The sequence below is a fragment of the Lampris incognitus genome, chromosome 20, assembly GCF_029633865.1.
Source record: "Lampris incognitus isolate fLamInc1 chromosome 20, fLamInc1.hap2, whole genome shotgun sequence".
NCBI lineage: Eukaryota > Metazoa > Chordata > Actinopteri > Lampriformes > Lampridae > Lampris > Lampris incognitus.
This window is the reverse complement of record NC_079230.1, coordinates 13435532-13460939: the sequence shown is the minus strand read 5'-3', so window position 1 is coordinate 13460939 and position 25408 is coordinate 13435532. Positions and strand designations below refer to the sequence as shown.

Below are 25408 nucleotides of genomic sequence, written 5' to 3'. Positions count from 1 at the left end.
TGTACGTGCGTTTGTATCTGTATGAGTATGCCTATGGTGTGTGTGTGTGTGTGTGTGTGTGTGTGTGTGTGTGTGTGTGTTGCATGTAGTGCGTCCGTCTGTGGTGCATCTATGTGTGTGTACGTGCGATGCTGTCCAGAACTGTTTGTGTTTGTTTGTATGCCTTGGGGACTTACGAGCTATCACAGAGATTAGAGCAAAAAAAAAAAAAAAAGAAAAGAAAAGGTAATCACTCCCAGTTTGCTTTGAGTATATCAACAGCCTTTAGTCTTTAGTTGAGGACGTGTTGAATTTTGCAGTGGAAATTTCTTGCAGGAGATTGTATTTACTGACGTTATTTTTTTACTTGAATATAAGCAACCTTGTCAAGGGATAGTAGCTGGGTACCCTAATGCAAAAGTTACACAAATAAAGGCAATGGTAATCTAAAAGTGAACACTGGAAGCCTACCAGATGCAAACAATTTTCTGGGGTTTTTATGGATTTGTCAAGTAGGATCTCTTGTTCTTGTGCCGTGGACGATGAATATAATCTGACGCAACACAACAGGTTTTTGAGGTTATTGCGCCATAGATTATGCTACCCATCACTTCTCGCAAACCGTGAACCCACACTTTTCTCCCATGATTTAGAGGAGGATTTTGCATCCCTGCTCAGATTACACCTCTCTGAATACAAAAATGCATTCCTGACTGACGTGAGGTGTCATTTTCTTGGAGGACAGCTAAATACCGGGTCAGCACGTTGCTCCAAGGCAGCCACAGGCAGATGACAAACATCAGGCAGCGGGTTATCTAACGCTCATCCCACCGGGCGATATTGCGCATGCGCAGGCTAGATTTGGACGTAGGGGTTAGGGTTAGGGTTAATACATTTTGCGCTATGGCGGGACAATTTCCACGCTGCAGGACAAGCCGTCAGCGCGGCGGTCGTGACTTGTGACGATGCGAAACCGGTGGCGTCAATTATTCCCCGCCCGTGACGCGCTGAGGCGGCCGTCCATCTCCGTGTCCCCGCCCCGTCGCGCTGCGCGCTCCCGCGTTGTTTTGGACCGGCGCTACGGACGAGGCGCGCCCCCGAGTCTCCAGCGGTCGCTCGCTCCGGGCTGACATCACGCAGCGGATTACCATGTCCAGCCTTCTGCAAGCGTCGCCAGCTCATGGCTCCGCCGCGAATAAGACAGAGACGGCGCCGCGTTTTCTTGCAAATCCCTAGATTGTGTGCTTGAGCCCCCATTTTTGTTGTTGTTTTTTTTTTAGCGTCGTATTCGCCGGGCAGGATGCGTTCAAGTTAAGGTAAGCTACGGAGTTGACATCTTTCTCACTTGTCTGAAGTTATTTTGGTGACAGGTTTTAAGTAGCGCAAAGGATGCCGATAGACACGTGTGTGTGTGTGCGTTTCTGCATCCGCTCACCATCGTCAAGACAAATGGGAAAAGTTGTCATGCTATAAACACAGAATCCCCCCGTTACGTAATTTCAGTGCGGACACTGGAGACCAGATGTTGCAGAGGTGCGATGGTATCGAGCTGTGATGAGGAAATCTCGACTAGCACGACCTCGTTGCATGTGCCACGGGATCGCTTTACCACACTGAGAACGACATATGTTCAACACAACTTTTGTCTTTCTCATGGTAAACTACCTGCAGCCCTTGTGTGCCCTTAAATAAGGCTAGAATTCACTTGGAACCATCCGCCGTACTATACAGATGTTATTATAACTGATGTAAAAACTACACCAGTGCACCATTGCCTGTTGTCTATGTTTTCAGTCTGCAAAATGAAATTTGGATCAAATGTGATGATCACGACTGACTTTTTTTTTTTTGATGGAAGCTGTCCTCTGACGACAACTTGTATATGTAAAAGCTACCTAAATAACAGTTATTGTATGATCGTCCCAAAGTTGTCGTGCACTTTTCTAAATGAGATGTTATGTAGTGTGACCATGCAAAAAAAAAAACGGAAGTTATTGTAGTATATGAAAATGGTCTGTGCTGTATTGTTGTCCAGGGACGTGTACATGCATATGAGCGTGTGAGCCAGGTCAGAGGGCATGCTGCGGAGGGAATCCGACTCTCATGGCCTCTTTTCCTCTGGAGAGACATCTGACAATGACTGTGAGGTACGGCAATGCAGCAGCTCTGTTTGTGTGTGTGCGTGTGTGTGCGCGTGTGCATGTGTGTGGGTGTGCAGGTGCATACATTATGCATGTCATAATGTAAGGTGCTGTGTACAAGCATGAGACGTTTGCTTTTGTGTTTGTGCGTATGTGTTTGTGTCTTAAGCTTCATTGCATGTGGTGTTAGGTTAACGTTTGAGTTGTCTGTGCGCATGTTGTGTTTGCATTTGTTTTTGTGTTTGTGTTTAGGTTTGGTTCTGTGTGTGCATTCACCCATACCAAAAATGAGAACCGGGACGTCTGTAGGGTGAGCGTTATATCTTCGAGGTTTCATTTAAGTTTACAAACAAATGTATTACCAAACACTTTGGCAATACAAATGCCTTTTTTTTTTCATGAGATTAAAGCACACTGAGGTTGAACACTGAAATTGTATTTGTCACCATACACAGGAGTTGGTGTACATTTTTTCTTAAGCCATCAAATTAAGGTTAAAATATATATCTTGATGCATGCTCAATAATCTAGGTAAGGAAATCCCAGAAAGTTGGATTCTCTCCTCATGCATTGGAGTACAAACTAGGAGTCATCAGGACACTGTACCACCGAGCTGACAACGCCCCCGCTGACACAGCGGCCAGGGGAAGGGGAGAAATCCCACATTAAACAGGCCCTGGTTAAATGTGGTTATCTTGACTAGGCATTTGTCAAAGCCTGGAAGATGCCCAAACAGTGCACCAGCCGATCGAAGAGAGAAGGACAACAGCTGTCTAGGCGTAAACCAGTGGTGATTCCGTATGTGGCGGGAGTGTCGGTCAAACTGAGATACGTATTTTCCAAAAACCACGTCTCAGTTGCTTTCAAACCCCAACACACGCTGCACCAGAAGTTGGTCCACCCCAAGGATCGGGTCCCCCGGCACAAACAGAGCAATATAGTGTACATCAGGGGTGCCCAACTCCAGGCCTTGAGGGCCGCAGTGTCTGCGGGTATTTGTTCCAACCATGCACTACACCACCTGATTTAACTAATTAGCTCAACTCTTGGACCAAGGAGGGAAAGGAATTAGTTAAAACAGGTAGTGTAGTGCATGGTTGCAACAAGTACTTGCAGACACTGCGGCCCTCGAGGCCTGGAGTTGGGCACCCCTGATGTACGCTGTTAAGTGCCGGGAGGATTGCTGTGACTTGTACATCAGGAAACCAAACAGACGTTGGTCAAGAGAAGGGCACCACACAGGAGAGCTAACATATCAGGCCAGGACTCCGCAGTCTACACCCATCTACAGGCCAGTGGCCACTCTTTCAAGGATGAGGATGTGCACATCCTTGATAGGGAGGAATGCTGGTTTGAACAGGGAGTCAAAGAGGCCAGCTATGTGAAGCAGGAATGACTATCCCTGAACACGGGGGGGGGGGGGGGGGCTAAGAATACATCTGTCGCCATCTTACAATGCTGTGATTGCAACCATTCCCCAATCCTCTGTGAATAATACACATTGCCGTTGAAGCTCTAGTTAATGGTCACACCAGTTTGCATATGAAATTTGGTCGTTGGTTTCACTCATTATGCCAATGTGGTTTATAAGGGTGGGGATACCTGCAGTCAGTTTACACTGAAACATTTCTCTCAATAAATGTTGTGTCCAGATGAACTGATTCACCTTTCTGGGGTTAACGTGTATATATAATATAGGATATTTAAAGGAAGAGGGGGGTCTGTGAGAGGAAGAGATGAAGGGTCAATTAGTCTGCATCTGGACAAATAATACTGCCTACAAGTTTGTGCTGCACAAAGTGATTCTATACTATATTAATATGTTTCCATCTATGTGTACATCAAGGCCTCATTCGAAGCCCATACTCTTGATGTAACCTCTGCTAACATGCTGCTGCCCAATTAGTAATGGACTAACAGCGTCCAATAAATCGATAGGTCATTCTGTGATTCTCTCTTTCCCTCTCCCACTCAGTCACTTTCTCTCTTTCTCTGTCTCTTTCTCCCACTCAGTGACTCTGAGGGTCTCTCTTCTCTCTTTATATTGGCTCATGGGACAGGACCAGTGCTCATCCATGGCCATCTCTCTCTCTGTCTCTCTGTCTTCTTTTTTCTGTCTGACTGTCCCCCTCTCTTTCCCTCTGAGTACCTGTGGCAATCCATAGCCATTTGTATCTCACTCTCGGTCACTCTCTTTTACACACTCACTCCCTCTACTTTCTCTTTCACAGATGTAAACACCTTGGATCTCTGTCTTACTCTTCCTAAGTCTCCATCTCTGTCTCTCGCCCCCCCCCCTTTCTCTCTCTGAGTGGATGGGGGCGTGACTGAGTGAGTGGAGCGTGTGAGCGTTTGTTGCGATCTCTACGGAGTGACTTTCAAACTTGTTTTCTATCTTTACCTTTAATTGTAAATATTGTATATAATGTGTATTGTATAGCTTGCTTGTTTGGTGTGTATATATGGAGATTTTAGGGGGTTAGTGTGTGTTTTTGTAGTCGGCCAGCATTTACTGGTCGGCGTGCTAGTCACTGGCATGGATCTGGCCAAACTGACCAGGGAGCACGGCATTAAGATCATGCTGGCTTTCCCTTGTTCAGTGGAGGACTGCTCTCTGGCCGTGGGGCAGGTTGTGGGTTACCACAGTGTTAAGTCTGACACGTTCGTATCTGTTCTGCCCTATGCCACACTGGCGAAAAAAGTGATTTTATCAAATGTTCCTCCGTTCATTAGAGATGAAGTGTTGACACGGGAGTTATCTCGACATGGAAAAACAGTCTCCCAAGTCTCCTCAGGTTGTAAGTCTCCTCATTTAAAACATGTAGTGTCACACAGAAGGCAGCTACACATGATCTTGAACGAGTGAGGAGCTGAACTTAACCTTCAAACTTAGAGTAGATGACTTTGAATGTATAATTTTTGTAACATCCGACAATATGAGATGTTTTAATTGGGGTAGAGAGGGACATCTCATCAGAGCCAGTCCAGAGGAGAGAAAAAAAACCCCTCTACATCAGGACAGAATGGTTCTAACAAGGCACCTGCTGGAAGAAGGGAAACTGAGCAACAGAACCAGAATGAGATGGGGACAATGAGACAAGACAGGTGAAGTACAGCAAGACAGTCAGGTGGGTGAGGGAGGACAGGAGGAGACAGGTGAAGTACAGCAAGACAGTCAGGTGGGTGAGGGAAGACTGGAAGAGGAGGGCGAAGTACAACAAGACAGTCAGGTGAGTGAGGGAGGACAAAATGAGGAAGGTGAGAACCAGGAGGCTGCAAAACAAAAGGAAAACTGTCAGTGAAAGTGCTGCAGAGGATGTAATGTTGGGAGGACATGAAGTTGACATGAAAGATGATGATGAGGCCCTAAGAGTGACACATCTGAAAAGGGAAACTAAAAGTAACAGTGGAAATCCACAGGCAAAGAAAGGGATAGCGAGTAAGACCAGAGGAAAGAGAGCTGCAAAACAGATAGACACAGTGTTTGGATCCAGTATGGAGGAGGACTCTGCTGCTAATAGGGAGAGAGAATCCTCTGGCTATGAAGTGGCTGTTAGCTGTAAAACCAAAAGAGCTTACAGTATTGGTAAACTCAAAGCTGTTCTTATAGAAAACAAACATGAAGGGAGTAAAAATTGAGGATTACCTCTCTGACAGAGAGCTGTTCACTAGCTCTGCAAGGCTACAGATGAGCAGTAAAGGCAAAGGAGGTTTCACTGAACAGGAAGTATATAGACTAAAACAAATTGTTCAGAGAATCAGACAAGAGCTAAATAATGGGAGATAATGATGAATAAGCTCCTACACCTTCAATGCAAGTCAGTGTTGTAATGTTTGCTTTTAATCTCTCTTCAATGAGTAGCTTAATATCAGTACACTGAACATAAACGGAGCAAGAAATGCAGCAAAAAGGTCTCTACTGTACGCGCTGATGAGACTTAAAGGAACTGATCTGATGTTTGTGCAGGAGACTCACACTGACAGTTTTAATGACCCTGAACTGAAGAGAGAATGGGGGTGGAGAGGTGGCGCTGAGTCACAAGAACACAACCAGTGGGGGAGTGGGCAATCTCTTCTCAAACAACTTTGTACCAGCGTCATTTGAGGTAGAGCAGGTCACTGTGGGCGGCAGACTTGTTGTAGTGAGAGCAACAGTTGAACATTTTAATATAGTTTTTATGAATGTGTATGTGCCTACTATAGGCCCTAACAGAGTACATTTTTTTTACAAGTTCTAAGCACTGTTTTAAGTAAAGTTAACATTGAGAAATTTTATTTTTAGGAGATTTTAATTGTACTGAAAAAAATTTTATAGACACAAATCATGTAGAACCTCATAGTGCATCACAACGTGCACTGAGACAACTACTGAAAACACATGATTTAGTAGATGTGTGGAGAAGGATGAATGGTGATAAAAGACAATATACTTGGGCTCATACTAGAGAGAATTTAATATCCCTGGCTAGGTTAGACTGGTTTTATTGTTATAAACATAATTTTAACATTTTTAAAAGGTGCAGAATGTTACCTGTTGGTTTTACTGATCACTTTCTGGTCATTTGTAATGTTTTAATGATTAATTCAACGCCTAAAAGTGCACATTGGCGTTTTAACATAATTTTATTATGTGATGCTAGTTTTAAATATGTATTAAAAGAATTTTTTGGGGAAGTTTTAAGAGCACTAAACAAGATTTTTAAATCATTGAGACAGCGGTAGGATTGTAAAGTAGTGACAGTAGATTGTAAAGTAGAGAAAGCAGAGATAAAACGTCTCTGTCAGCAGTACACTCTCAATGTCACATGGGACATTATCAGATCTATGGGAACGCGAAAGACTGAAATTGTGAACTGCAGAGTTTAGCAGAATCCACCGGAAATTGAAATCATGTTGACGATCTCAAGTCTAAAAGACCTGCTCTTACAGACCTACTGGGCACTAAGGCTCAGGGGATGCTGGCCCATTCGTGTTTTCAGAGCACCGCGCTGATGGATGCCCCATCAAAGTTCTTCTTTGGCTTGGAGAAGAGGAACAGGCAAAGCAAGATTATTCATGCTCTGCACTCTACTACAGGACAGGAACTCAGAGACTGAGATACGGAGGCAAGCAGTGTGTTTTTACTCTGAGCTTTACAGCAGTGAGTATAGAGAAGACAAAGAACTGCTTGGATACTTCTGTGAAAATTTGCCCAAAGTCCCGGAAGAAGTTAATGCTGAGCTGGGAGAACCACTGGTCCTACAAGAATGTTTCACAGCCCTGCAGGGCATGGAAGGGGGAAAGTTCCTTGGCATTGATGGGATTTCAGTGCAGTTTTATGAAGAGTTCTGGAGAGAGATGGATGAAGATCTTTTAACAGTTTTTAATGAGAGTTTTAAAGACATATTGCTACCAATAAGCTGCAGGAGAGTGTTAATAGCTCTCTTACAAAAGAAAGGAGATGTATAAGAGATTAAAAACTGGAATCCTGTGTCTCTTCTCTGTACAGACTATAAAATTATGTTCAAAGTGCTGGTGAACAGACTGAAAGATGTGATGGACTCAGTAATTCACCAAGATCAGATATACTGTGTGCCTGGTAGGTCCATTCTGGACAATGTGTCCTTAATTTGAGATATCTTGGAAATCTCTAGTTCTTTGGGCTTTGAAACAGGAAGAAGTTTTTGACCGGGTTGAGCACCTTTACCTTTGGAAGACTTTGGAGAATTTTGGTCTCAGCCCAGGTCTTATAGCTACGATCAAGGTTTTTGTACCGGGACATTGCGAGTGTACTGACAATTAATTGAGGTAGGTCTAAGTGCCCCTTTCAAAGTGTGAAGGGGGGTGAGACAGGGCTGTTCACTCTCAGGGATGTTTTATTCATTGTCTATTGAACCCCATGTTATGTAAAGTAAGGGGTAGCATTGGATGTCTGTTTTTAAAGGATCTTAACCAAAGACATATTTTATCGGCTTATGCAGTTAATATCATTGTTTTTGTCAAAAACCTGGAAGAGATAAAAAAAATGGATGGAATTGTTAAAGATTTTGGAACCATATCAGCTGCAATGGTAAACTGGAAAAAGAGCAAAACACTGGTAGTGGGGAGTTGGAGGGGGTCTACCCAGTCTACTAGGGCGGTTGACATGGAACAAGAATGATTTCAACTATCTTGGAATGTACCTTGGCAATGAGATCATAGTCCAGAAGAACTGGGAGGATGTGGTAGAAAAAGTAGAAGGAAAGTTAAATAAATGGAAATGGCGGAAGCCACAAATTTCTGTTAGAGACAGGGCGCTGGTCATTAATAACCTGATTGCTTCTGCTCTGTGGGATAGGTTGGCCTGCATAGAGCCACCTAAAGACCTAACACAAAAAATACAAGCCATCTTAGTGGATTTTTTTTCTGGGACAAGTTACATTGGGTGCCCCAGAATGTGTTGTTCTTTCCAAAAGAGGAAGGGGGGCAAGGTCTAGTACACATAGAAAGAAGAATAGCTACATTCATATTATTACAGTTTGTACAGAGATATCTTACAGGTCTAAAATATGTTGTTTGAAGAGATTTGACAAGCAGCATCTTGAGGACAGCTGGTCTGGGTTTAGACACTGCATTGTTTTTAATGGATTTTAGTTTTTTAAAACTATGTGAATTACCACCTTTTTATCAAGCACTTTTTAAAACATGGAATTTATTTAAATGGAAGAGACTGGAGCCTACAAGCTCTTTGCACTCGCTATTGGAAGAGCCTCTCATTAATAGGGCCAGAATGGATGTTCAAGACAGCACAACACCTGGTCTCACCAGCATGCTATGCGCTACTGGAGCGGTCACTCTGAGGAGAATAGTGGATGTAACTGGTCCTGGACTGACCGATACCCAGGCTGTGGCTTCTCTTCTCGAGCAGATTTCTATTCGACAGACCAGGAACACTGGAGACTGCAAGGTGATGACAGGGGATGTGAGAATGAATGGGAGGACAGTGGCATGGCGAGGATGCAAGGAGTAGAGGTGATGAAGTTGTATGAGTTTAAATACTTGGGGTCAGCTGTCCAAAGTAATGGGGAGTGCAGAAGAGAGGTGAAGAAGAGAGTCCAGGAAGGGTGGAGTGGGTGGAGAAGAGTGTCAGTGATTTGTGATGAAGGGTAACAGCAAGAGTTAAAGAGAAGGTTTACAAAATGGTCGTGAGACCAGCTATGTTATATGGTTTGGAGACAGTGGCACTGATGAAAAGACAGGAGGCAGAGCTGGAGGTGGCAGAGTTGAAGATGCTAAGATTTTCATTGGGAGTGACAAAGAATGACAGGATTAGGAACAAGTATATTAGAGGGACAGTTCAGGTTGGATGGAGACAAAGCAAGAGATGTAATGTTGAGATAGTTTGGACATGTGCGAAGGACAGATACTGGGTATATTGGGAGAAGGATGCTGAATGTGGAGCTGCCAGGGAAGATGAAAAGATGAACGCCAAAGAGAAGGTTTATGGATGTGGTGAGAGGACATGCAGGTGGCTGGTGTGACAGAGGAAGATGCAGAGGACAGGAAGACATTGAAATGGACGATCCGCTGTGGCGACCCCTAACGGGAGCAACCAAAAGTAGTAGTAGTAGTAGTAGTATACCAGGAACATGTTAAGTATGCGGATTGAGACTGACAGAGGAGGAGGTTATGATGCTGCAGGAGTACAGTGGTGGAGTGAACATTACTGCTGAAAATGATCTATTTCCAGAACTGAATTTTTTTCCAAATCTGGATGGACTCACAGGACCCTTATTAATCATGATTGACTACAAATATGTGGACTTGTACACAGTCAAAGGAAAAACTATATAATTGTCGTGTGAAAGCGCTGAACAAATGTAAACTGGGTGGGAGAGTTGACACAGTGTGAGACAAGAACTAGGTGTGGGCAGTGGGGTGAAACCAGTATGGAGGGTTTTATACAAACTACCTCTAAAGAAAAGGACTGGTGATTTACTATGGAGGATTCTACATGGTGCCATTGCAGTAAATAGTTTTATCTCTGTGATCAACCCCACAGTTTCAAGTAAATGTCCATGTTGTGGAGAAGTAGACTGTTTTTCATTGTTTTTACAGATGCAAAAGACCTTTCTAATGCACAGAAGAATGTTTTTAAATGGTTTGGTGAGAGGTGGTCTAAGACTGTCTTCATTTTGAGAGTTGGCTACAAAACGTCTAATGCCTTTAAGTGGCAACTACTAAATCTGGTAGTACGGAGGTCAAACTATCAATTTATAGTAGCAAGAAGAACAGAGTGGAGAACAGGACAGGGCAGGAAGTACTTGCTGTTTTCATGTCATTGGTGAATGCCAGAGTCTGAGTTGATTTTAGATTCTTTAAAGGAATGAGCAACATGGGTGATATTATCAAAAAGTGGTGGTATAGTGATGCAGTATGTTCCGTGGCAAGTGATGACTTGATATTTAATACCATTTTTAAGTAGGTGATGAAATTGTTGTGGTTTTAACTGTACTGTACAGTGCTATATTTTGTCATGGAAAAAATGTTTGGATTTTTATAAATTTTTCTATAAAGTTTTTTAGAAAATCAAAAGAAAAATCTCTCTCATTCTCTCTCTCTCTCTCTCAGATGAGGGCAAGTTGTGGAGAGGTAGATGTGCTGTGTCTGTGCCAGACTGGTCCCTGTACACTCTATTCAGAAGCACACAAGCCAATGACGGTGAGTTTTTTTTTCCAATTTATTTATCTATTTATTCATTTGACTTTTACAGCGACGCTCACAACATGCTCAAACATGAGTTTCTTTGTCTTTAACTTCCCAGTGACCTCCCTCTTTCTTTCTCTCTCTCTCTCTCTCTTTCTCCACTTTTGCCTGGATCTCTGTATCTCTGTGTCCCCTCTGTCTCTGTGGCTGTCTCGTGCACAGTGTTTTAGCAGCGCTGTATCTGGTGATAACTGGCTTGATTTACAAACTGTCGAATTAATTTAAAAGGAATTAAACGATCAAGAGTGTTTCCTTGTCTCCCTTTTTTTCTTGCCTTGCTTTCTCACTTACTTTGTCTTTTCTCCCCGTCTTGCATGTTTAGGACACGCTGACGTGTGAACACTGTGGGAAGAGCAGGGTAGCACTGACCAGGTACTCTGAGGGGTACGGCACAGAGGTAATACATGCACGCAGCTACAGATGCGTTTGTGTGCCTGTTTGTGTCTATTTGTGTGTGTGCGAGTACACGTGTGATAAAACAAACCAGAGGCAATATGGAAAATGTTACCACGATAACCGTAGGGAATTTTACGTGCTATTGACATCCATTCATCCATTATCCAAACCGCTCATCCTGCTGTCAGGGTTGCGGGGATGCTGGAGCCTATCTCAGCAGTCATTGGGCGGCAGGTGGGAGACACCCTGGACAGGCCACCAGGCCATCACAGGGCTGTGCTGTTGACATATATCACAATATTTGCTTTCATATTTAAAAATACCATGTTTAAGAAACCAACTGAGGTTCATCACATTGAACTATTTGGTAATGTAAAGCATTCGGTAACGGTTCGGACTTGAACCTAGTTTTTTTGACGCTTACTTGCATTGTCGCCTCCTGACTAGATCCTTGCTTGTGTTGGTTGTATTAACTCTCAGATGTACGTCACTTTGGATAAAAGCATCTGCTAAATGAAATTGGAAATTGGAAATAATATCAAACCAAAACTAATTTTCAAATAAAACTCCCTCAGATATTTCTGACTCAGTTGAGAAGTTTTGTAAAGTGAGAAACTTTAGGTAATAGATTCTTTTTCTCAGTGTTGCAGTTACTGTTGCGCTTACGGGCAGCATTGGGCAGCATGGCTCAGGATTTAGAGCGGGTTGTCTAGTAATTGGAAGGTTCCTGGTTCGATCCGCGGCTCCTCCAGCGAGCATGTCGCAAGTGTCCTTGAGCAAGACGCTGACCCCTAACTGCTCCTGATGAGCAGGTTGGCGCCTTGCATGGCGGCCTCCACCATCAGTGTATGAATGTGAATATGAGGAATACATTGTAAAGCGCTTTGAGTGGTCGGTAGACTAGAAAAGCACCATATAAATGTTGTCTGATTACCGTTACTATTTCTTACCCTTGCAAAGCACCTCAAATGTGACCTTTTTTGATATACTAAAAAGCACATGATGTAACTTTTTTTTCTTTTGTTGGAATTGTCCCCCTTTTTTTCCCCAATTGCATCTAGCCAATTACTCCACCCCCTCTGCCGATCCGGGGAGGGCTGCAGACTACCACATGCCTCCTCTGATACATGTGGAGTCGCCAGCCACTTCTTTTCACCTGACAGTGAGGAGTTTCGCCAGGGGGATGTAGCGCGTGGGAGGATCACGCTATTCCCCCCCAGTTCCCCCTCCCCTCTGAACAGGTGCCCCGACCGACCAGATGAGGCGCTAGTGCAGCGACCAGAACACATACCCACATCCGGCTTCCGACCCGCAGACACGGCCAATTGTGTCTGTAGGGACGCCCGATAAAGCCAGAGGTAACACAGGGATTCAATCCGGCGATCCCCGTGTTGGTAGGCAACTGCAGCTTTTGAATTCTACCTTTTTCAATGCCGAATTGGCTGAGAGGGTGTTCTGAAGTTTTTGTTGTTGATTTTGTTTTCCCTTTGGTTACATGTTGTAGATAAAACAAATGTTTAGAGGTTTTTTGTCTGGCCAAGGGTGAATGCTCAACACAAAGTACCTGCCTGTGATAAGTTAGTATGGCGTACTAGTGCACACAGGTGCATTATGTGCACAATCGAATGTCTGTATATGTCAGTGTCATAATGACCATTTGCAAAATAATAATTGACATAGAAATCCATCAATGAGTGCTCAGCAATTGTCTCTGCTATCTCCAATATCCAGAGCATCTTAGATGTATTTAGAATATTTAAAATACTTTTAATAAATAAATAAATCCATCCATCCATTATCCAAACCGCATATCCTACTCAGGGTCACAGGGACGCTGGAGCCTATCCCAGCAGTCATGTTTTTTAAAATAATTTTAGAAAATTTAAAATAGAATATTTAAAATATTAAAATGTATTTAAAATACTAAAAGAGGAAGCATGGCACAATGGTTAGTGTGGTTGCCTCACAGCAAGAAGGTCCTGGGTTCGAGCCCTGGGGTGGTCCAAACCTTGGGGGTTGTCCCAGGTCGTCCTCTGTGTGGAGTTTGCATGTTCTCCCCGTGTCCCTGTGGGTTTCCTCCAGGTGCTCCGGTTTCCTCCCACAGTCCAAAGACATGTAGGTCAGGTGAATCGGCTGTACTAAATTGTCCGTAAGTGTGAATTTGCGTGTGTGTTTGCGTGTGTGTGTTGGCCCTGTGATGGACTGGCGGCCTGTACAGGGTGTCTTCCCCACCTGCTGCCCAGTCGCTGCTGGGATAGGCTCCAGCATCCCTAGACTCCGGTTGGGATAAGTGGCTAGGATAATGGATGAATGGATGGATGCTTCAGTCCACAAATATGTCAGCAACTCGCATAGCAACACAGTACCAAGACACATGATATAGGGACAACAGGATCTCACATACAGTACAAGGAGACAGCGTAAGACTCACAATAGACCGTAGACCATACATAGACTATACATGGCAGTTTGTCAGAGCTATGCCTGGCAATACGAAGCACCCACCACACTGTAGTGACACCAGCCATGAAGTCACAGAGGCAACTGCTCATGAACTGTATGAGCATTCAAAGGTGTCGGGTGAATCAGGCTTAATGACTACGATGATAATTCAAAATTACGCCAACACACACACACATACACACACACACACACTTTTTGACACAACCAACATGATCAAATGCAGCAGCTTTCCTTTCAGCTTAAAAACATAGTGGGAGTGAATGATGAGTCACTGGGCTGTTGAGAAATTCTCTGCAGATTCACTCCTGTGCTGCAGGAAAACCTTGTGCTTTTGATTTTGTATGCACAAGTTTTTTGTGTTTTTTTTTCTTTTGCTATCATTTCTATCTTAAACTGCACCCATAAAAGAAAGTGGAAAAAAAATTAGGACATATCATGGCCAGAAACCTATTCAAAACCAATTGGTACAGCTTAGGCTTTGCTATTGTAACCCATGGTTACATCGTAGTGTAAATACATGTAAGATGTTAAGGTGAAAGGGAGCGGCATGGTGGTGCAGTGGTTAGCGTGTTCGCCTCACAGCAAGAAGATCCTGGGTTTGAGCCCCGGGGTAGTCCAACTTGGAGGTCATCCCAGTTCGTCCTCTGTGTGGAGTTTGCATGTTCTCCCCATGTCTGTGTGGGTTTCCTCCGGGTGCTCCGGTTTCCTTCCACAGTCCAAAGACATGTAGGTCAGGTGAATCGGCCGTACTAAATTGTCCCTAGGTGTGAACGTGTCGGCCCTGTGATGGACTGGCGGCCTATCCAGGGTGTCTCCCCGCCTGCCGCCCAATGACTGCTGGGATAGGCTCCAGCATCCCGCCACCCTAAGTCAGATAGGCAGTTTGATAATGGATGGATGGAGGGATAGTATGAAAGAGGTTACATAATCTCACCAGATATAAGCAGCTTTCAGCTTTCACAACTTCAGCAAGAAATTTATCACGCCAATAATGTATACAGGCATAGGCAGATTATGAGACAATGGGCCCCTGGGCATGGACACATGAACCCCCCCCCCAGTCTATAATGCACATGGAGTTTGGCTAGAGTTTAATCACTGATATAAATTAGTGCCACCACCCATGTGTAACACCCACCTGGGTGATGCACGGAAGCCATTTTGTGCCAGAACGTTCACCACACATCAGCTTGAGGTGGAGAGGAAGCAATCATTGAGCCAATTACACAGGGAGATGATTAGGTGGCCAGATGGAGAGAGCCAGGTTAGGAAATTCTGCGGGCCACAAATTTGCCATGTAACCACAGCAACATGCTGAATCATTAGCAAGCCCAGTGAACATTCAAAGATTTAGCTTAGCGGCTAACTTTTGCTTCATAACCTTTTATTTCTGAGTCCAAAATTATCAACAAAACATAAGTGAATACTTTTAATTTTTCGGCAAGTAAACATTGTATAAAGAGGATAATCAACTCCAAGCTGTGCATTACAGGATTTTATCACACTCCACCTCGCTTTGGGTTGTTCTTTACTTTCTCATCGTGCATTAAAATCCTTTAACGCACACCTTGTCATCGATTATCCCTTACCTAAATTATATTATTTGTCAGATTTTCCTTCGAGTAGTCATAAAAAGAGGACCTTGTCAGATTTCATTTCGTATCAGTCGATACGGGTTTTAGCTTAATGTGACTGAGACCAATTTGCATTACATTGTGTCCTTTACAATCCATCCATCCATTATCCAAACCGCTTGTCCTGCTCTGGGTCGCAGGGATGCTGGAGCCTATCCCAGCAGTCATTGGGCAGCAGGCGGGGAGACACCCTGGACAGGCCGCCAGTCCATCACAGGGCGCCCACGCCCAAACACACACACACACACACACACACACACACACACACACACACACACACACACATTCACACCTAGCGACAATTTAGTATGGCTGACTCATCTGACCTACATGTCTTTGGACTGTGGGAGGAAACCGGAGCACCCGGAGGAAACCCACGTAGACACAGAGAGAACATGCAAACTCCACACAGAGGACAACCCGGACGACCCTCAAGGTTGGACTACCCCGGGCCACCCGTCCTTCACAATGTGACTGTTAAACATGTATTGCGATGCTGATTGTGGAATGAATTATTGTTCAGCCCTAATTCCAGGGTGGCCTCCAGCCCCCTTGTAAAGATGTAAAGGGGTCAGTGAGTAAAGAAAACAGATGGATTAATGCACAATTTTTTAAATCTAATATTTGTAGTTTAACCCCACTAGGTAACTAGTGAAGTTGAACTGTCTCTACACTACCCATCATGCACATGTCACAAAAAGATATATGCACAACAGCACACCAGGAAAATCACCCATACATCTGCCAGAAACTGACAGAATATTGAACCAAAGGGAAGCTCCATATGCCAGATAAGGGCCAAGGGCTCCATAAAACAACACTATGATAAACCAGTGAGATTACTTTGCTGGTATATATATACATGGAGTGGGGACAGTTTTAACATATTTTTTTTAGGAATTGTAATCCTTTTACTGAAATAGAAATACTAATTCATAACAGTACTTGTTCCTGCAAAAGAAGAACCTGACAAAGCACTACACATTCAACAATTCGTACAAAAAAGCAAATTTTTTCTTGAATCCGAATAATAATAATGGATTATGTTTATATAGCCCTTTATCTTGATACCCAAAGTGCTTCACAGTGAAGGGGGGAAACTCACCTCAACCACCACCAATGTGGCGCACCCACCTGGGTGGTGCACGGCAACCATTTTGCACCAGAACGCTCACCACATATCAGCTTGAGGTGGAGAGGGAGGAATCATTAGCCAGTTACATGGGGGGATGACTAGGTGGCCAGGTGGAGAGGGCCAGGTTAGGAGATTTTGCCAGGACACCGGGGAACCCCTTACTCTTTGCGATAAGTGCCATGGGACCTTCAATGACCACAGTGAGTCAGGACCTCGGTTCAACATCTCATCTGAAGGACAGCATCTCCTCCAGCAGTGTCCCCGTCACTGCACTGGGGCATGGGATTTTTTTTTTTTAGGACCAGAGGGAGGACTGACCCCTACTGGCCCACCAACACCACTTCCAGAAGCAACTGTTTTCCCGAGAGGTTTCCCATCCAAGTACTAGCCAAGCCCACACCTGCGTAGCTTCTGTCATTCAACAGAGCCAGGGTGCATGTTGGTATGGCTGCTGGCATAATGATCGTCTTTTGTTTGAGGACCACCTTTTTTTGACCATGTATAGCATAGGCTGCGTCACCGATTTCAGTAGTAACTTGAAATACTGCAAAGCAAAAGTTACTGAGGTGATCGAAGTTACTGAAAGTCGTTTTCATATCTTAAAAGGCATTCCAAAGGAATGTGTCACTGCATTTAAAGGACATTTATTTTCTTACCTATTGCCCTTCAAAGAAAAGCCATTTGTGCACTTACCAGAAGGGATGCCGTTGTGTGTTAATCTTGTGGAAGGTAGAGGGAAAGGGAGACTGAGTGGAGGAGAGACAGGGGTGAAAACTCGAAAAAACTTGGAAAAAAATAGAACCACTCAGTTTTCATCGGATGAAATGAAATAAAGATGTTCTTATGTAGCTGACCAACCAGTAAACAAACTGATTAACTAACAACTAAGCACTTGACTTACTTATTTCTGGATGTATGTTCTCTGCAGGAGGAGTGTGTCTTGTCTGACCCTCAGGGGGAGAGTGACGCAGATGCTGATATAGAGGATACAGACTGCAGGTTGGATGCAAGCATAGACACACACACACACACACACACACACACACACACACACACACACACACACACACAGTACTCTAATTTGCTCCGCCTCTAACCTGCTGCCTTCGATTCTATTGGTTCAGATTGCAGGAGCCGGGTTCTCTCCAGCGAATCAGTTCACGGAGACGTAAGCGTCCCCGGGTAACGCGGCAAGACACCACTGAAAGCGAGGACGATGGCGGGCGGAGTCACAGATCCCACCGATGGAACCTTAGACTCAGTCCCCACAGAGCGCAAAACAGGACCATACTGGAGGTAGGCAACACAGCACCACCCATTGTAGGTACTGATCAGTGCACATCCCTGTCTATTCCTTTTTCTCCCCAAAACGCCTGTCAAGCAATGTCTTAACAGGCGACAAACAAACACAGACACGATAGATAAGCAGGTTATGGGACCTGCTCAAATAGATAATGCTCGTTCCTCCTGTATCTACAGTGACAACCACAAAATCGACAAATGTCAACATTTTATGATGGCGTTTTGACGGGAGAGCTCGCCATTGCTCACCTTCCCAAATCACCAACATGTTATTTATGAGTTCAGCTGCCACATCAAGAGTTTGCCGTTCAACACAATTTTGGAGGAGTGCAGTTACTTCAAGTCCTGTCTATGAAAATAGCGATTTGTTTCTTTTAAACCGAGTAACTCCACCTGTTTATTTCACTATCCTCTCCTAGAGTTTGGTAATAGGATCAACCAGACCCTGCTCTACCACGTAGGGTGGAGAGACCACTGACACTGTATAAGGCAGTGTTTCCCAACCCAGTCCTCAAGGACCCCCTATCCTGCAGATTTTTTTTGCAACCCTGAATAGGTACCTGTTTGTAGTTATTCAACCAATCAGCAATGAGTTATGTCAGATGTTGCACACCTTACATAATTAAGTGCTATGAGGTGATTGGTTGAGTAAGTACAAGCAGGGCTACCTATGCAGGGTTACAATGAAAATCTGCAGGATAGGGGGTCCTTGAGGACTGGGTTGGGAAACACTGGTGTAAGGGATAGAAAAAAAAACAGAGTTGTGTATCTAGTACACAACTGTGTCTTTATAGCAATACACCATGTCTGTTCTGCATGTGCGTGATGGCTGTTCGGCCTATGATCAGTCGTTTTCTCTCATTTTATTATTGTCTCCTGTCTCTCTTCATGCCTGTCTGTGGCTCCTCTTTCTGTCTCTTGCCCTGTCTGTCTCTTCGTTCTTAGGAGAGCATATCCCAGGTCAGACCGTTGGTCATCTGCCAGCCGAGCATCATGGGCCAGAAAACCTTGGAAGAATTTCCCAGAGGCCCCAAACGTTTGGCGTCTCTGTGGCCCTCGTCTCTATCTCTTCCCCTCATCCTCCTCCTCTCGCTCCCTCTCTCCCTCTCTGTCATCATTGTCATTATGTCTTTTCTCCTGCCGTGGGCCAGCACTTGAATTGACTTCCTGGCAGTTTTTTTCTAATTTATTTTTTAGGTTCATCTGAAAACAAAATATTCACCTTGGGGGGGGGGGGACCCGCTCCGCTCTTTTAAAATGATTTAGACTACAAAAGTAAAGCCGGGAACACAGTAGAGGATTTAATCATCGTGGAGAGTCCGCACCAGTCTGCGCAAAATAGGGCAGATCACCGAGGACAGTCGGCACACATTATCTTGTAGTGTGCCAGGTTTTAAGATTCAAATCCCTCGCCTCTCAGTTGAGCCTTCGACCAGTTGGAGCTATCCCGATCACATCAAATGTTGGATTTTTACAGCTGGAATCTGGAGTAGTTTGAGCTTGTCTGCGAGTATGTGAACCTCTGTGACTGCAGTCATAACCAGTGTGCTTGTCTATGACTGTAATGCGTGAGACTCAGTTGTTAGATGTGTGATTGTGAGTTGCCAGTTGTTTAAGACTTTTAAAAGCCTTCTAGTGTGCTCTCGGCTTAAGCTGAACTTTGTTTTTGTTTCTTAAAGGATAATAAGTTCCTTTAAGTCTTTGTTTCGTAAAAAGGACCTGCTGTACGTGACGGATTTAACAGAGAACTTGAGTCACTTCTTTTTTCTTCCTTTACTGTATAATGGAGCCTGTTCATTTCTTATGTTCTCCTGGGGTCTTTGATTTCATTGTGTGACTGAGTGCAAGAGTGCACGGTGGCCCAGGGGTTAGCGCTGTCGCCTCACAGCAAGGAGGTCCAGGGTTCGAACCCCAGGTTGTCCAACCTTGGGGGTCATCCCAGGTCGTCCTCTGTGTGGAGTTTGCATGTTCTCCCCGTGTCTGTGGCGGGTTTTCTCCGGGTGCTCTGGTTTCCCCCCACCATCAAAAAGACATGCATGTTAGGGTTAATACTCCTGTCTGTGCCCCTGACCCAGGCCTGGCGAGACGAACTGGAGTTGTTCCCTGAGTGCTGCACGGCGGCTGCCCACTGCTTCTAGCTACACAGCTGGGATGGGTTAAATGCAGAGCATAATTTCCCCATGGGGGATTAATAAAATTGTAAAAAAAGAAAAGAAAAAAGATCCGTTTGAGAACATTTGAAATCCAGTCAAAAAAAGCACATACTATTTAATCAGGTAGGGATGATAATTGCTGGCACAATCCTCAGACTGCTCCATCTTGCCAGCCAGTGTAATTGACTGTATGTGTATGCATATCTCAGAGGTGACTGAAACCATTATATGCTTGCAGCTGAAAGTCCAAAATTCCTCACGCGTTCCCATGACATTTCAAATATCTTGGCTCAGGTCCTTCCTATTGCCCGTTTCAACATCCACAGGGTTAATAACTGTCTGCTCATTCACCGCCGACGCTAATTGTTCCTCAAAGCACCAACAGAAACACGTCGCTTGCGTTTGCGTCATATCTCGCCGTCTCTCGTCTCACCCCCTCGTTCAACAAAAATAGACCTCTCAGCTGGTTCCTTGGCGTAAAGAGCCGTGGGAGGGACGAGGGGAATGGGTTCAAGGTCGTGCAGGCCAACTTGATGGGAAAACATGTATGTGAAGATGAAGCTGAACTATGCAATCCCACAAGCCGTTGTTAACGCACCCTTGCTCTGTCTTTGGCACTTTCCTCCACCTCCTTGCACCTCCCCTTGATCCGAGGTACATTCTCTACGAAAGCAGGGACTTTCTGTGATGGCGCTCGGCGTATATTCAAAAGCAATAGCAGGAGAACTCAGAAATAGCTCCACTCTAGTACTGTACGTAGTGCTTTTGTTGTTTTAATGTAAGGATGTTGAATTTAAAGGGACGACCGGCATTGTGGTTGTTGTTGCAGACTGACTCAACCCCGCTGAAAGCGACTGGTATTAGTGTGTACAGTATTTGGCTTCCTGACAACCATCCTACTAACTTTGTCGGTTTCACTTGCAATGTATTTTTTTGCTGTAAAATAAAAAGGAAGACAAATAAAAAGAGCTTGCAAACAATGAAATCTAACTATGTATTTAGATATCGACGTCAAAAGGACAGTCTTTCGGCTGCTTATTTGAAGTCCTGTTAAAAGAAAAGAAGGTCATTTCCTCATCACTTCTCTGTACTGTACATTTCACGTTACATTGTTTTTGTATTATTGATTGTTGTAAAGGTCCTTCCCATGTTGACGCTGCTCGGCAGCTCTGTAGAAAAGTGTTACATATAAGTTTATGTTTAGACTGTGGCACACACACACACACACACACACACACACACACACACATACAAACGTTCTCTTAGTGTTTGAATTATTTTTTATCTTTGTCGTACTGTTTAGTTGTCTTTATTTTTCATGTACATGTTCACCTCTTTGTTTCATGGGGCCACAAGGGTTCAATAAAAATAGATTGTATTTTGAAAACTAACATTTCCCTTGTTTATACATTATTTGGTACCAACCTGCCTTTTCTTTCTCTTTTGCGCCATTACATACTTAACACTAGAACGACCGGGATTTCACTCCTACCTGAAACGACCACGGGTGGTCAAAAAGACCGCCGGTTTTTAAACTCTATATTCTGTCAAGATAAATACCCAATTGAGATATTAATGCATTGCGTCTGTTAGGAAACGACTGACACCAAAATTAACACTTTTAACAACTTTAATACTATTTTTAGCAAAACTGAAAAAGTGAAAATATTACCTGAAAAACAAAACGGAAAACACATATTGCTAATCTAACAAACGTAACGAGGCCTATAAAACGTGAAATGTAAAAAAAGACCTGAAAATAACCATAGAAACGGTTCCAAAACAACGACCGGAACTTAAAAGCTACTAGACGACCATGGAATGACCACCCACGAGTTTTAAGCTCTACACTCTGTCAAGATAAATAGCCAACTGAGATATTAATGCATTGCATATGTTAGAATGTCTGTTAAGAAACGACTGACACCAAAATTAACATTTTAACAACCTTCATACTATTTTTCAAACAACTTAAAATGGCCGCTGTCCAACGCCTGTAAATACTGCAACGCCTCGGTGGTAGCCATGGTGCGTCTGTAACCAGACATGTTGGCAATAATCAAAACTCAAGTTTAGACCGTTACTCTGCACTGGGGGGCGCTAGTGTGTTTCCAGGGCAGAGCAATGAACCTCGCGAAGGAAATGACGCACCCAACACACGTCAAAAATAGTGACATGACGTGCGTGATGACGTGTAAATTACGAGTGGTCATTTTGACCGCTCATGGCCGTTTTAGGTAGATCTTACCGTAACTTTTTGTGTGCAATTGAGCTAAAACTCATTTTAATGCACATATATGCAATTTTAGGAGCATCCAGGGAGGGGCCGGTCTGTATGTTAAACACTGAAAATCCAAAGCCGTCAAAATGACTGCCTTGGTCGTTCTATTGACTGCATGATGTTTGAGCTAGTTTGGATCTGTAGATGAATATATGGACGTATTGTATGTATTTTTTTTGGGGGGGGGGTAATCCGGCCATTTACCCCACTCTTCCGAGCCGTCCCGATCTTTGCTGCACCCCCTCTGCCGACCAGAGGAGGGCTGCAGACCACCACATGCCTCCTCCGATGCATGTAGAGTCGCCAGTCGCTTCTTTTCACCTGACAGTGAGGAGTTTCGCCAGGAGGACATAGCGCTTGGGAGGATCACGCTACCCCCCCTCCCCAATTCCCCCTCCCCCTTAACAGGCGCCCCGACCGACCACCAAAACATATTCCCACACCCGGATTCCCACCCGCAGACACGGCCAATTGTGTCTGCAGGGACGCCCGACGAAGCCGGAGGTAACACGGGGAGTCCAACCGCCGATCCCGTATGTATTCACTTCTGTGCGTAATAGGCGTAGGTTGTCTGGGTGTCGACTTTAACTGATGGTTAATTGTACATGTTTGTGATTTCAATCAAACAGTATATGCATGAAACAAGAATATAGCTAGATAGATAGATAGATAGACCCTTTATTGGCCCTCTTGAGGGAATTTGTTGCCAGACTTGTAGATCAAAATACAAGTTCACTTCCATAGAAATTAACCTACACACTCCCATACGAGTGCATAGGTACAGCTACAAATATACGTACACAAACACTTTCTGCGGGGTATATTGTTAAAGAAAAGCTTGCTTTGGTTGGAGTTTTGTCCCCGCTACCACAGCAGCTGTTCAAGCTATGGACCTGTGCCCTACGACCAGATGGGAGTAAAGTGAAGAATGGGTTGAAGGGGTGCCTGGGGTCATGTGCTATAGCGAGTCCTTCATTTGTGATGTCTTTGCTGTTGAGATGATAATACTAATAATAACAATAATAATAATAATATAATAATGATAAATATCATCATCATCATCACAGGCTTTATGAATACAGGTCCATCAATGTTTGCAGTTTTGGAGGAAAGGGCCTGAGGGGGAGGGTCCCATAACGAGGTCAGCACTCTTCACTCCCCCTCTCCTCACGTCACCATGGTAACAATCAGACTTGTGTGGAGGAAAACACACTTTTTCATAACTACACTCTGAGCCTAACAGAGCCAAACCCTCTCCTGTAGGTGATAATGAGAGTAAAACAGCATCTGCTCATCCGCTGTGGTCCAGGGATGTGATGTGAACAAACAGAAAAGTAAACAGTCCTACAACCAGTTGATGTAAACGTGTGTTTACACATCTAAATATGTATTTAGCAACAACAAAAGTGTCTGTTTGTTTCATCTTTCTGCATGCTGATCTGTGACCAGATGTTAGAACCCTTTTAACACTTGTATCATATACAGCATGGCACTGTGGACACAGCCAGACCTCTGCCAAGGTTTGGATGTGAGGCACCCATGGAGCCGCGCGACAAGTTCCAGGACCAGATCAAATCTCATAGTTTTGCAACCTTTACCATTTGAAACTCTTTCTCTGAGACTGCTGGCTCCATGCCTCAGTAATGAAATGGGGCTGATGTGAGAAGAGCATCAGTCATCCCCCTAAGGTGGGAATGTATTCTACAGCTTGGTGGTATTACCCGCCAGTGCCATCCTCAGCACACCCACCAACGTTCAAAGTGAAAATCCACAACATATTAACCGAATTAACATGTTGCTGTCTGTGGTTTTTAGGAATATCCTCTATCATATTCCTAATAAATTCGAGTATGTTTGGAGTCTGGTGTGATGGCTGAGTGATTTAAGGAACTGTGGTCAAATCAAATGTATTTTTGTTGACAACATCTCTCTTCCAAAGCTAGACACCAGAGGAGCAAGTTTCTGAAATTGTGATATCATCCAGAGAAAAAAATAAAAAATAAAACTGGAGGGGTGCCACACTGACACCGACTCAGAGGTGAATTTTGTGGATTTGGTTTCCAAAGTGTTCAATATTTTACATCTGAACACAGGAATTACAATGCCGTTCAGTGCTGGAGCAGATTCACCTAATAAAGTCATCACTTGACAGCAAAATACAAATCAAACCTGTTTTGCAACGGAAACTGAAGTCAAGAAGATCTGCGCTGCTATAGGAAAACAGGATAAGATACTTCTGTGGCACTGCCGTAATACCTGGAGTGAAAGACTCGGTAAGGGTCTATGATCAGCAAAGAGAATATAAAGGCTATGGTTGAGCTGAGCGTCAGCTGTTTGTGTCCTCTGTCAGTGCAGAAGACAACTGAAAATATGTTGTTTCTTTCCTAACAGCAACAACCTTCCCCAGCAACTTGACCCAGATTCCACAATGTGAGCCTGTGGAGGAGCAATGTGATCCCGCTGATGACCCTCTAGGCATTTAATGCCCCCCGACGAAGTCACATGATCTGGAATGCAGCAGAAATGGCCGCCAAGGCCACGAGGTGTCTTGGTCAACAACCTTGAATTGGCAGAGCTCAAACTGCTTGGAGGGAATTTGGAAGCAGCAGGGGGAGTGAGCTCTTCAGCAGTGTAAATATAAAAAACACATTACGTGATCCCCGCAGCAACACATGCAGAAGAAATGATGAGTCGGTTCAAAATGTAGGAATATGCAAAATAAAACTTACAGATAAAATTCCCGCTAGGACAAATGTTTAATGTTTGCTACAGTATTGATACAGTGACACGATTAAAAGAGTAAACTTCCATTGAAGAAACAAGACAGAAAAAAAAGATGTAAAAAGGGAAGTCATCTAGATATTATATGACGTAGGTGAGGACAGTCAATAAGCAATAACTAAATATCATGAAATTGCCCTTTTCCACACAGAAAATACATCAAATTTAGAATAATAAACTGAAGTTACACAGAATTAGAACTACCTTTTGAGATGAAAAAGACGATCACTTAATATACAAACACATAAAATTCAGTTGGTGCACTCAGTTACAAGCCTTTGCTGGAGTTTAGGGCAGACACCCAAAACAGTTCACAATTCTTATATTACTTAGTGATATGATCTGTATGAGTTTTGGAGTATATATATATATAGCGACTTGTTTGGTTGTGTGAAGATTCATAAGTGCTTGTGCCATTC

The 25408-nt window shown here is 43.9% G+C and overlaps 1 protein-coding gene across 1 annotated transcript; it reads left to right on the top strand.

Annotated features, from left to right (window-relative positions):
• The first annotated feature begins 1186 nt into the window (after positions 1 to 1186).
• si:ch211-63p21.1 (uncharacterized) lies at positions 1187 to 24691 on the top strand. Its single transcript, XM_056300860.1, has 8 exons — positions 1187 to 1295; positions 2015 to 2126; positions 10710 to 10799; positions 11167 to 11241; positions 17401 to 17471; positions 17597 to 17768; positions 18720 to 18810; positions 24600 to 24691. Exons 2-8 carry the CDS (start codon positions 2058 to 2060, stop codon positions 24689 to 24691), a joined length of 660 nt encoding a protein of 219 aa, XP_056156835.1. The 5' UTR covers positions 1187 to 1295; positions 2015 to 2057.
• Positions 24692 to 25408: the final 717 nt, after the last annotated feature.